Source organism: Aphidius gifuensis, linkage group LG5 (genome assembly GCF_014905175.1).
Source record: "Aphidius gifuensis isolate YNYX2018 linkage group LG5, ASM1490517v1, whole genome shotgun sequence".
NCBI lineage: Eukaryota > Metazoa > Arthropoda > Insecta > Hymenoptera > Braconidae > Aphidius > Aphidius gifuensis.
Window position 1 is genome coordinate 11,278,188 of NC_057792.1, and position 14,613 is coordinate 11,292,800.

The 14,613-nt window shown below is 26.7% G+C and overlaps 1 protein-coding gene across 1 annotated transcript in view; it reads left to right on the top strand.

Annotated features, from left to right (window-relative positions):
• LOC122857584 overlaps positions 1-14,370 on the top strand; it is a 48,111-nt gene extending 33,741 nt beyond the window's left edge. The window contains exons 3-7 of the mRNA XM_044159828.1: positions 10,965-11,298; positions 11,363-11,560; positions 11,648-12,515; positions 13,837-14,049; positions 14,125-14,370. Coding sequence (XP_044015763.1) covers positions 10,965-11,298; positions 11,363-11,560; positions 11,648-12,515; positions 13,837-14,049; positions 14,125-14,339 — 1,828 coding nt within the window. The 3' untranslated portion in view covers positions 14,340-14,370. The remainder of the gene's footprint in view (positions 1-10,964; positions 11,299-11,362; positions 11,561-11,647; positions 12,516-13,836; positions 14,050-14,124) is intronic.
• The last annotated feature ends 243 nt before the right edge of the window (positions 14,371-14,613 follow it).

The following is a 14,613-nucleotide window of genomic DNA, read 5'->3' on the forward strand; positions in this document are numbered from 1 at the left end:
AACTCAATATACAATATACAATACAATTAATTATAATTTTAGTGAATTAATAAAGTGAATATATTAATAGAATTTAAGCCACAGTGTTTGGATTTATTTAAAGTGTTATTCCTATTATTTCAATTTACAACCTATCCTCCACATCCTTTGATAGCCTTGTATCAAACTCAAGGCCTTACAACCCTTGTGAAATTATCGTGGTATATTTGGATACGTGGTGCGATACATTTTTTGGTCCTTCGAGCCGGATTCACCAAGTGATTATTTACCAGTGACTTTAGTGAAGTTAAGTATAGTGAGGGTCACAGCACTCTATTTACAATGGTTGAAACAAGTGACAAAGCGTTACAAGACAAAGTTAAAAATTTTCACAGATAACGTGGGATGTTTAAAAAATCAATTACAGACTTTACAAAAAGAATGGATAGAATCAAACTTAATCAAGATCGATTTGATCCAGACGAGTTTGAAGTAGTGCTCAAAACACTTCGAGAACGTTTTTATGTTTTCGAGGATATACAAGATCAATTAGAAGAAATTAATGAAGAAACAGAAGCTCCAGAGAAGCTTACAATTCAAAACTCGTATTTTTCAGCTGTTGCTGAAGCAACAAAATTGTTACGCAATACTAGCATTGCAAATAATACAAGTTCTACAAATACAAATAATAACACTAACACAATGTTTCCAGTTCCACAAATACATATTCCAAAGTTTGATGGTACACAAGACAAGTTTGATGCATTTTTTAGTTTATTTAAAAATGTAATTCACAACAATAATTCATTGTCCAAGACATTGAAATTATATCACTTGACAAATGTTCTTACAGGCAAGGCCTTAGAACTTATAAAACATTTAGAAATTAATGATAATAATTATGATGCAGCATTGTTAATATTAAAAAACAAATATGAAGATAAACGTCTTTTGACTCACAGACATTGGTCAACAATACGAGATTATCCAAAGTTGAAAAAAGATACACCTGCAGCTCTTGGTGAGTTAGTAGATACATTTAGACAACGTATTAAAGCATTAGAAAATTTACAAGTTAAACATAATGCATGGGACATAGCACTAGTTGATTTTATGTTATTAAAATTAAATCAAGAGACAATTTTTGCATGGGAAATGACACACAATTCTCATGAAATACCAAAATATTCTGACTTGTTGGATTTTTTGGAACAACGTGCAAGATGTGCTAATTTTGCTTTGAAAGAAGAAACAACTACAAATGACAATAAAAAGGTAGAAAAACCTCCTTTTCATAAGCCTGCACCAGTCGATATTTTATTAGGGGCAGGTGTTACAATGTCTCTGTTCTCTCGAGGGCAGATAGATCTATCCAAGAACGGTGGCCCTGATTTATTTTTACAAAAGACAAAATTAGGATGGGTCATCGGAGGTAGTGCACCTACAAACAAATCCACAAAGCAAGTGTCTTGTCACCTGACATCAGACACACAATTTAATTTACCTAAACTCGGGGAAATTAAAGACAAATTACAAACAAGTCATCTCACCGTAGATGAACAAGCATGTGAAGAATACTTTCTACCACATGTTACAAACAAAAAAGAAGGTCGATCTGTCGTCACCTTACCATTTAAACAAACTGTCGATCAATTTGGAGAGACACGAATTACAGCAATTACAAGGCTTAATTCGATGAAAAGAAAGTTACAAAACAATGCAGAACTAAAAATGCAATACAACACAATACTTCAAGACTGCTTATACCTAAGTGACAGGTCTGAAGTACTAAAAGAACAACTACAAGAAGATGGTTTTTATTTACCACATCATGGGGTAATAAAAAAAGAAAGCCAAACAACAAAAGTACGAGTCGTGTACGACGGCTCAACCACAAGTTCCAAGGGGAACTCACTCAATGAATCACTACATGTTGGCCCAACAATACAAATTAATATTTTCTCATTATCACTTCGATTTAGACTACACCAGTACATACATACTGATGACATTGAGAAATTATTTAGACAATTTTTAGTACACATACAAGAAAGAAAATATCAACATATTTTACAGAAAAATACGTCTGGTATTAACAAGACAAATGAATTAACTCCTTCATTACAACAAGGTATGTTAAACATACACCAATGGACATCCAATGAGCCTAGACTCTTAGAAAGCCTTTCAGAGGCTAAAAAGTATGCACAATCACAACTAAATGTCTCCAGTGCAAGAAAAACACTTGATATGTACTGGAAATCTACCACAAACACAATGGTTTACACAATTAGAACAATTACATTTGACAAAATGACAAAATTTGCTTCGCTTTACACATCGACAATTAAAGCGATACACACAACAATAGATGACACATATTTTTGGTCAAACACTACAATTGTCATACACTGGCTAAAAAAGAAGCTAAGTGTTATGAAAACATTCAAGGCAAACAGAATTGCCAAAATACAAGAAAAAACAAATTCTACACAATGGTGTCATGTACATACACCTGACAAAACAGCTGACCTAATTTCAAGAGGTCTACTACTAGAAATACACATCAAAACAACAACATGGCAACATGGGCCGTCTTGGCTGTTTGAAGATTCAGATGGCTGGCCGAATTTCAAGATGACTGAGGGTTGCAATCTACCTGAGCTCAAGGTCAACACATGTCTCAACAAAACTACAACAAATTCGTCACAAATACAAGTAACTATTAATAATAAAAACAATTATAACATTTTAACTAGTTATTTATCTTGGAATAAATTACAATATAACATTACATATTGTTTACAAATGAAAACAAACAACAATAATGATTATGTAAAAATCAATGAAATTAAATATGCTACTAATACAATAATCAAACTAGTACACGAAGAAATGATTTTTAAGGAATTAAAAATTCTAAAAAATCAGAAACAATTTAATCAAACAAGAAAATGGATTAAACTTACGCCATTTATTGAAAAAATTGGACATGCTCCTACAACAACAAAGAATTCTAATTACAACAACATGACTATGAACAGGTTGTCTAGATGGCAACTGATTGAACATATAAGACAAAAACTTTGGCAACATTGGTACAATGAACATTTCAACGAGATGATCAACCATCGCATCCTGGGACAGATGGTATTGTCTGTACGATCACCATCAAAACAAGCAAAATCTACCTACAAACACAACGACAAGAAGATAGCACCCCTGGTTCCTTGTGACCCAGAATGACAACATTAGAATAAATTAATTTTACATTTACTAACACTTTTATTCTGTTCTAGATATTTAAGTTGATCGGCCGACCTCTCAACGGGGGGAGAATGTTCCGGGTCGAACCACATGTCTGTCGGTCCCAGACTGACCAGATTTTTATTCTTTTTATTTTTTAAACAAAATACAATAAGTTGATAAGTTTTAAACATTACTCTGTTTTTTATGGCTAGATCACGAGATCATACAATTTCAAATAACATATGACTAACAATTTTGGTCTATATTTTTTCTAAAATATTTTAAACAACGATTTAATTTATGTACTTTTTAATAGCTTTTTACAAACTCGAATATTCCCACACATGGTCAACTCATGCATAGACTTTTGAGTAAAAATCACGTAACAAATAAACCATAAACTCAAGTTTCTCTTTGGTACTATTATAACATATTTTTTAGAATATTATTTGTCAAGAATTAGAGAAAATCTCACATCTGTCATACAACTGCACTAACGTATTTTCGATACACAGAATGATCGTAAAATCGACAATAAAAATGTAAATTTATAACTTTTTAAAATAAACTAAATTCATGAAAACGTCTTGGACTTTCCGGTCGTAAAATCTATATTTTTTGTTTACACATGGTATTTTTTATGTCACCCTTCGGACCACACAAGGCCCAATTTTATGTCTAAAAATCCCACCACCTACACCTAGTTTTTTACCCTCTCTTGAACTAATTTTTGACCAATTAAAACTAATTTTTAACTAAGTATACACCCATTTTTTGGACTTAACAATTTTCAACAAACTGAGAAAACAGTTGCTCTTCAACACTCGTTTACGTAACATCTCTAATTAATATTGATTCGCGTACAACGGGATTTCTTTATACTTACAATATAAAACAGTAGTGTCTGTCCATGACAACACTTGTTAGAGTCAACTCAATATACAATATACAATACAATTAATTATAATTTTAGTGAATTAATAAAGTGAATATATTAATAGAATTTAAGCCACAGTGTTTGGATTTATTTAAAGTGTTATTCCTATTATTTCAATTTACAACCTATCCTCCACATCCTTTGATAGCCTTGTATCAAACTCAAGGCCTTACAACCCTTGTGAAATTATCGTGGTATATTTGGATACGTGGTGCGATACAGATATATTTTTAAATTTAAATGCCAAAAATTTTTTATCACTCTAATAAAAGCTATAAATATTTAATGGCATTTTTTTTTATTTCTCATTATAAATTAGTCGATTTATATATTGCCAAAATATTCAATATTAAATTCAAAATATTTATTCATTTTAAAATATATAATTTTTCATAATTTACATAGTTGAATTTATTGAGTTTTATAATTTTTTTATTTGACAAAAATTAAAAGCATGTTAAAATGACTATTTTTTTAATTTTAAATTTAAATATAAAATAATATTTTTATTTATTTTATCAATGCTTGTCACGCATTTCCATTTTGACATTAAATATATTGTTTTATTTCAAATTATTATATGATTCTGATCTCGTTTATTATTTAAAAACAAAAAAGAATTACAAATAGGATTGAAAAGCTTGCAAGCTTTATTTTATTTATTTATTTTTTTTTTTGTTTTTTGGTCAACGACCACTTCTTATCGGTCGTCTACCACTGGTCATTTTGTCATTTCAATTTTCTGACCAAGGGTTTGACTCGAGATTAAACCCAAGTATTTATCATTAATTTAAACAACTTAATTTTATATTTACAATTAAAGCAAAACACCATTAACTACCAATGAATTTTTTATAAAATTTAATTTTTTTATTATTAAATACTCAAATGTTTAACAAGTATTTTTTTTGTTAATTTTTTTTTCTTTACTTTTTTTATCACTCTGTTTTTAAACTTCATTTATCTTTTTTTTTTTTTCTTGATATCTCATGAAAGCTATTTTACTCAGAGGTCACTGAAAGTGAGAGATCGAAGATTACCTTTTTTTTTTTTCTTACATCATCTCCCAAGAGGTTAAACGATAAAAAAAAAATATAAAAAACACTTGTGATGTAGGAAAAATAAAAAAGTACTTATTTTATCTAACTAATACCAAAAAAAAAAAAAAAAAAAACTAAAAAAAGTTTGTAATTTTATTAACTAAAAAATTACTAAACAATAAAAAATAAATAAAAATTTTATAAACAATAAAAAATCAAAATTCAAATATTCAAAAAAATTTTAATAATATAAATTTTAAATATATTTTTAATTATTTATAATAAATGATATATAATGTAAAATTTTGATTAAATTTCATTGGTTCATGAGAAATAATGTCAACTGAGGTTTTAATATCAAGAGACAAAATTTATTCAGTCATTCGTACAAATTAATTATTGAATAACGTAATCAAAAAATTGAATATTCATTTGCATGTAGTTTGTCATTGGTTATTTCCTTCTCTCTTTAAAATATTATTCCGTTGTTTTATTAATTATGTAAATGTCATGGATGTATGAATCTCGTTATTATCTCAATATTATATTTTATGGTAACAGTTTATAGCCTTTTGCTTGATGATGATGATAATGATACCGCTGCCAACAATGGTTATCTGATTATTTTCCTATTAAATCAATCCAATTTATCGCATCAACTGTATCAACAATTATAAACGTTTCTAATTATAAATGTCAATTTAATTATTTACTTACAAATTTTTATTAATTAATATATTTCATGTTTGTTTTTTATCATTGATTATTTAATTTATTTCATTTTGTTTGATTAAATTGAAAAGTTTTTGTTTGGTTTTTTTTTTCTTGGGTGATTGTTAATTGTTGTTGGTGTTGTTTTAAGAAGGTATTATGAATTATTTATTTGAGGTCAATTAACAAATTCTTGATCATAAATCATTTCGTCTATTCAACCCTTATTTATGTATATTAGTTTGTCCCTATTTTAGTCCCTCTCTTTGTACACTTCATTAGGTATTCATCCAAGTCTGGATTTTTTTTTTAAATTATTTTTCTTTTAATGTAATTTTTAATCTTCATCTTTTTATCTTTGTATACAAAATGATGATGTTTTTATATTTTTTCTTCATTTTATATTTTCTTTTGATGATATAAAAAAATAGATAAAATATAAAAATGGATTTTTTCTTTTTTTTTATTATGCTTAGAATATGGAAATATATTTTAAATTTTAAAATGAATAATAAAAAATATATTTTAAGAATCGGTTTTTTTTTTTTTTTTTGTTAGATTTGAATAAATTTTTAGAATAGTATGTAAAAACATGTCGGATCAAATGGAAATCTCGGTGAAAAAATTTTTAAGAAGTCAGACAATTCAAAAAAAAATAAAGGCTTTTAAAAAAAAATATTTCTAAAAATGAAAAATATTTGTAATAATTACTTGTGATAATAATATGTAATCATTAATTTATAATTTGTATTACCTACTATCTATCGACCACTAAAGCCAGCCTTTATTGAGCTGCCTGGTCTACTTGAAATAAAATAAAATAAGCAAAAATTTCATGATATTATGATTCTATAATTCAAACAACATGTAAATGTAATTGTTGTAAAAGTTTTAAATTTTAATTCCAATTATTTTTGATTTTTTATCAATTTTAAATTTTTCTTAAATTGTGTACTTTTTGCCAAGGTGGATCATGGATAAAAAAAATATTTCCAAGTAAAATTTTCATGAAATTATTCTTCTAGTATTTAAACAACATCCTTATATTGTTATCCTAAAAGTTTTAAAATTTAATTCCAACTATTTTTATTTTTTTTACAATTTTATATTTTCCATGACCTGTAGACAAAATTTGGGACTTTTTACTGTGAGTCTTATTCGTTAAAAAAAAATATTTCTAAACAAAAATTTCATGAAATTATTTTTCTAATATTTAAACAACATCTAAATATAATTTTTCTAAAAGTTTCATAAATTAGTTTCAACTATTTTTATTTTTTTTCCATGTTTATATTTGTCGAGATGAATAGAGGAAATTCCATAATTTCGACAATTCATTCCATTTCAATAAAAAAATATTTCTAAGCATAAATTTCATGAAATTATGCTTCTATATTCTAAACAACACCTAAATATAATTACCCTAAAAGTTAAAAAATTTAATTTCAATTATTTCTATTTTTTTTTCTAATAGACCAATTATTATCGGACTGACTCTGACCATAATCTCACCAATTGTCAGCTTTTGTTTAATTTCATATACTCAAAGTCAATTTATCAATTTTTTTATATTATTATCCAATAAATTATAACGTTATTTTTTAATTCATTTATTCTATTTTTTCTATTTTTAAGCTTTTTACGAAGCAATGAAAAATCAACATGCTCGCATACGTATTGCTTTTATCAATTTTTTTTTTTTTTTCAAATTCAAATAAATTTCAAATTAATAAATTTAAATATTTGAAATTTAATGCTTAAAAAGCTTCTTTTTAATATCTTTTGAAACTCTAGATAATTTTGTTTATTTATCTATTTATTTTAAATGATTATTTAATTTTTGAGAAAAAAAAAATTGTTATTATTCGATCAATTATTTTATTAAAATTCTTTTTTTAAGTTCTCTTAAAAGTAAATATTATATTTAAAAAATATGTGAATTTTTTAATTGTTGACTTTAATAAAAATGTCAAATGATAATTTCTCACAAAGATACTATATTTTAAAGAAAAATCCGTAAATAAAAAATAAAAAAGTCAATCGCAATATGATCGTTAAATATCGGTTAAAGTTATGATGTAAATTATAATTATCATTGCTTATCATTGCGTCAAATATACCGATAAACGAGCAATAATAAGTGGCCCTATAACATTTAACCCCACTTTGTTCACGTGAACGAAGGTTACATCGGTATATGTGCAACAAACTCATTCATCCATGTGAATTACAACTCATTGCATGTGAATTGAAAAATGTAATATAATTTCATATTTTGGAAAATACGTTTTTTTTTTTAATTTTCTAAATAGTGAATAAATAGAAAATAAATATTTTCATGTCACTTGCAGTATGGGATAATAATTGTTATGGATATTCTAATGCTAATTTCTGGTGCTAATTTATTTACGCACGATTTACTTTCCCAGAGTTAAATTTTCGGGTTGAGTAGTATTATATATAACAGTCAATTGCAAACAAGTAGTTGGCAAAGTTAAAATGATTGTTTAAATTAACACACAATTGTTTATTACATTTTAAAAACAAAATTGAAACAATCTGAGTAATAACTAAAATATAAAAATCAATTGAAAGCTCTAAACCTTATGGGACATGAATTTTTTTTAAATATATTTTTTTATTAATGCTACAAAACAAATATTAAAATTCTCTTGAGATCTCTATATTTTTTTGGTTTTCTATGTTTTTTTTTCTATTTGAAAAATATGTGTTTTTTTTTTTACATTTCAAAGATAGACAAAATGCATTGCAATTGATGAGAATTGAACTAAAAAGGTAATGCATGTTAATTACAAAAGTATAAAAAAAATAAAAAATATATTGTTGGTAGCGTATAGATTTGTGTGTTACAGTTTGAAAATCAATTGTTCGATTGGCATGGGTAGCATCAATAATCAATTACTGATCGTTAAAAAAAAAATTTTCTGTTATTATCTGATCACTACAAGTGGATTACTAAAGTGAAAACTGACGACATATTACTATTTTATTATTATTTTTATTTCTCTCTAATTCAATTAATGTGTCAGTATAATTATTCTTTTTTTTTTTTTTTTTTTATAATACTTTTAAACAATGTGTCTTCACACCAGTGCACTTAATTCATTCATTATATTATCATTATAAATTGCAGTAATAACAACGTAATAATAATTTTAATATACAGACTCATCCATTTAATTTAATTTTAATGACAATGATTTAAATGTAACTGTCGTGGAAACTATTGTTTTTATTTTTAAATTAAATTCTTTAAATTTCACGGTCTCAAATATTGGCTAATCACAAGAAATAAAAAAGTACATTTAAAAGATGAGCTGATGAATTTCGAAGTATCACAATATTTCCCTTTCCAATTTTTTTTTTTTTTTCATTTCTTTGTTTTTCCTTTTATTTATGTCAAACAATAAAGTCGAGAAAGTTATGATAAGTAGTTGGAGTGTATTTTAGCATTTTGTCGATGAAAATGAAAAAAATATTTCACAATTTTGTTGAGATTTTAAAGGGTATTTTTGGCTATTTAAAAATATAATAGAGTAAGTTATTTTTTTTCTTTTTTGATTCATTAAATTTATATGTGTGATACGTATAATCAAAACGATGAGCTAGATGTATATGATGTTTCAAAATATACACCACGTGTATCAGAACGTGAAATTTTTGACTCATCATCAGATGTTGGTAAATTAAGACGTTCAGTATATTGTTTTTCATGACCAACAACACTTGTTGATTGTACTAATACAACAAGACCCATTTGTTTATCTTCGGCACTTGGTGTTGTTTGATTCCATATAACAGAATCATAGTTTTTTTATTTGTTATTTGTGTTGTTGTTGTAGTTGTTGTTGTTTTTTGATGATGATGATGATGTTGTATTTTGGGTTGTTGTATCACTTTGATCCCAATACATACTAGAACCACCAGCTTTTTCTGTTTCCATATTTTTTTCTCTAAATTTTTTTTGTCTACTTGCAAACTCAGCTATTAATTTTCAATATTTGATTGTTGTAATAATTTTGTTATAAAATTATAATTATTACCACAATTAATTTCATCAATTGATTGTTTTAGTATATTAAAATTAAATAATATATTTAAATGACATATTAAATCATCAAGTTGATATTGTAACATCATTTCATGATTTTTTTGTTGTAAATGTGTTTTTTCAACTAATAATTGTGAATATAAATTAATTATGTCATTTGGACAATTTTTTAATTATAAAGTTGCTTTGATTTTACCAAGTATTTCACGTGCATCTGATAATTCTGGTAAATTTGACCAATTATTTTGTAAATTATTTTCAACATGAGTTTTAATTGTAACACATGATTTAAGTATTTTTATTAAAAATTCACGTTGTTGAATTGCTAAATTTTGTATTTCATTCGATAATTTACACATTGTTGACAGCTCAAGTTGAACCTTTGTTTAAATTACTATAAAAAAAATCATATATTTATTTTGTGATTGTAATTTGTATAAAAATTAATTACTTACTTCAGATATTAATTGTTCTTTGGCATCAAGTTGAGTTTTAATTTGTGGACGACGTTGATTTTGGGGTGTGGCTCATGCACGACCAAGTGCTTTACAACAAGTACCACACCAAAGTGCCAATGGCATTCCATGAACATGACAATCTTCACTCTGAACAAAATAAAAAAAAATTCTAATTAATCAATTTTTTAAATTGCATGAAATTACACTGAAAGGTTTTGACCTTATAGAAATCTTCTTAGTTATTAATATGGCTTCAGATTGTAACTTTTATTTTTTAATATTTAATTTATATATTTTTTTCAAATTACCTTTCTTTCATTTTCTATTGTTGCTTTTTTATCACATCTTTACTGTTATTATTAGATTAAAAATATGAAAAATTATGAGCCAATGCAAGAAGTAGTGAATACGTTGGTCAACCATCAGCTCCATCATCACCTAATTCAGTTCTTTTCCAACAATTAGCACAAAATAATTCAGGTTTTTTTATAAAATTATTTTTAATATAACTCAAACAGGTATTCAGAAGTTGCTCAATTTTATCCATGGGACACAGCAAAATCAGGATTATATAAATTGAAAAAACAACTACCAACTATCACAAGATTTTGTCAAGTTGAACCAGTCCTCAGTCGACCCCAATTGTCTTCTATATCAAGGCATGAAAATGCTGAATTATGGACTACTAAAATACATAGTTCAACTGGTGCACAAGCCCTGATAATCGGAGATGAAAGATTGGCCTTGGGTTTGAATCCAACTTACATATTTCTGAGTACAACTCGTGGTGTATTGCCAACAACTGAAAATACACAAGAAGTGTTATTTTTAATGGGAAAATTTGAAAACCACGTAAGTTAATTTAAAAAAAAAAAAAAAAACTTTAATAAACAAATATTTGTTTCAATTTATGTAGGTATTTTTAATTGCATCTGTTCTTTTAACTCACCATCAACAAGAACTCATTAATATGGCAATACAAACATTACAACAAAAATACTTGACAAGACCAGAAAATATTTTGAAAATTAGTGGATCTGTTGATTTGGTTAATGCAGCTTCGCCTATATTTACAAATGCTGAAAAAAAAGTTTCATTTTATGAAATTAATAAGGTATAACAACCTTTGTTTTCTTTAATTTAAAAAAATATTTAGCAATGGTTAAATAAGTACCTTTTTAATGATTTTAATATTTTTCAGTTCTTGATAGGAACTGCAATTGCAGAAGGCATTGATGTTGAAAACAACGAAAATCAAGAAATATTACTCAAGTTGGCTTGTGTAAGCTTACTGCCACCTGAACATGTTGGTCCAGGAATCATGTTAATTAAATCTCCACTTGAAGGAGCCTTGTTGACTTTGACACATCTTTATTGGAATAAATATAGATCTGTTCTAAATGAAAAATCATGTTATAAAGATATTGATTCATTCGATGATGCTGCTTGGCTTCATTGCTGTAAAAGGCAAACATTACATAATAAAAGACATGAAGTCATTTTTTGGGAATATTTTCATATATCTTTGGGGATCACAGAAGACCAACACCTTGAAAAAATGAAAATACAAGAACGAAAAAGAGTTGTCAAAACATTACCTCTTCGTTCTTGTTTAAATACAAAACCCAGAGACAGTAAATCACAAAAAATTCAACGGCTGTGGACTATGTATGAAAATAAACAAGTCAATCTTGAAAGATTTTTATTTTTGGCAATGCAACATGCCAACGGATTTTTTAAAAATCTAATATACAATAAATCAGCATTTTTGGGACCAACATTTCCAATTCGTGTAAATGAAGTACCAACAGTTCCAGTTGTTGAAGAACCAACTGTACCAGTTGTTGTTCCAGTTGTACCAGTTGCTGAAGAAGTAACTGTTCCAAATGTTGAAGAACCAACTGTTCCAGTTGTTGAAGAACCAACAGCTGTATTTGTTGAAGAACCAACAGCTTCAGTAGCACATACAGCTGTTGTAACACGTGATGAAAACTCTGATGATGAGAGTAACTCTGAGTTGGAGAGTGAAGAAGAAGACGTGGACTCAGAAGAAGATAACGAAGTTTATGGTAAGAAAGCTCCCACGAAATTATTATCAGGATTCTTGTCCAAAACCCAACAAGAAAATTTAAGATCTAAATCAATATGTTCACGTCCAAGATGTTGAAGATATTGAATTGTTCTTTCAGTTCCACGAAGACTTGAGTCACTTTTTTTTTGACTGTTTTTCTAATAATTCAAGTGCTTTTTTATGCTGGCCTTTTGTTTGATAAAGAATAATTAATTCTGGATATTTTTGATGTGCCAATAATGTTTTTTCACCTTCAGCAAGATGACAATGATTTAATCTCAATAATGGAGCAACTAAAGCATCATTTGTTTGTAAATAACATTTTAACAATGTCGTGTCAATAATTTTTAGCAGTTGTTCTGTTGCAACTTGAGTCATGGCTTTTTTTTCTCTGTCTTTTTTATCATTTTTAGAATCTTTATTTTTTAAATCAGTACCACCCATTAAGTTATGTCGTACTTCAGTTAAAAATCCAATTAATGCTAATAATCTATTTTCTAAATCTCTGTCATGTAATTTTGGCATGACACTTACTGGCTCATTAATATCATTAACATTACCAGATTCAAATACAAGCTGAGGAAATAAACGTATAACCTCATATGGATCTGTTCCAAGCTCATGAAATTGTTTCATAGCTTCTTGAAATTTTTTATTACAAAACAAATAATGTGCATAAAGAGTTTGAATTTTATATGTACGTTTTTCTTTATCATCATCAGTTGCATCAGATAGACTAGTTAATTTAAGAGCAAGTTGAAATTGATTTTGATCTAATAATTTTCTAATTTGTTGTTCAACATCAACTGAACTAACACACCATACTTGACTCATTGATCCAACATAAACTCTACCCTGTTTACATCTACATAATAATCTAGCTTTATTTAATTCATTTAATGTTTGAATATGAGGTGAAACATCAAGTATATATACTTCTAATGTATCATGAACAATACCAAGTAAATAAGGATCATCCCATGCTGTTACACTTGGTGAATCACTCCATTTAATTGGATTATGTTGTATTAATTCACCCATTGTATTCATTATTATTGATTGTGAATCTTTACCCAATGCAAATGAATTATCTGATAATTTTGTTATACTTGGTTTTGGTGGTTTACCAGTTGGAAATAATTCTTTAATTTTACCATCAAAACTAATTAATGTATATGATAAACCATGAAATACTCTTCTTTAATTCTAAATACTCTTTTTTAATTATAGATTCTCAACTAATCAACTAATAAATTTAGTTTAACTTTTTAGATTATTTTTGTCAATTTAAATTAATGTTTTGTTTTTTTTTGTTTAAGATTTAACAAATTATGACCTCAGTTGTCATCAATGCAAAATTAAACGTGCTGATCACATCAACAATCCATGTGGCCATTTGTTGTATTGTCAACGTTGTGTTTGTTTCCTTGTTTCTAAAACAAGAACTGAAGACATACGTTTAAATTGTCCAGTTCAACAATGTCATAAACAGTTGACAAACTTTACAAAAATATTTGTTCAAGAAGCTGAAGGTTGGTGTACTATTATTTGCAACTTTAGTGTATTTTTATAAAACAGCTGTGATAATATTTTACTTTTTTTTCTAGAGGAAGAAAAATCAATAATTTGTAATATGTGTATGTCAAGACCAATAAGTAAAATGGGCACACAATGCAAGCATCTTTCAGTATGCACCACTTGCTGGAACAAATGGGCAGTTACAAGTAGTAAAATGTATGGTGGTCAAGTTCGTTGCCCAAGTTGCAATATTGGAAATTTTTTTACTCGTGAAATAACAATTCGTGAAAAATCAGATAATTGAACAATTTTTTTGTCATATGATAATTGATATGTTTTTTTATCTTAAAGTTAATAAATTTGAGAAAATAAATAAAATTACATATCAATTATCAATAAATATTATATAACTAATATAATAAAAAAAAAAAAAAATATTATATTGTCATTTTTAGTATGATGTTTATTGGCTAAATGGTTCACATGTACGTACTTAAAAGATAATTCAAATTTTAAAGTATAAAATTTAAACATCAAATGTTTTGGCATGTGATGAATTTTTTTGGCAACAAGAAAAA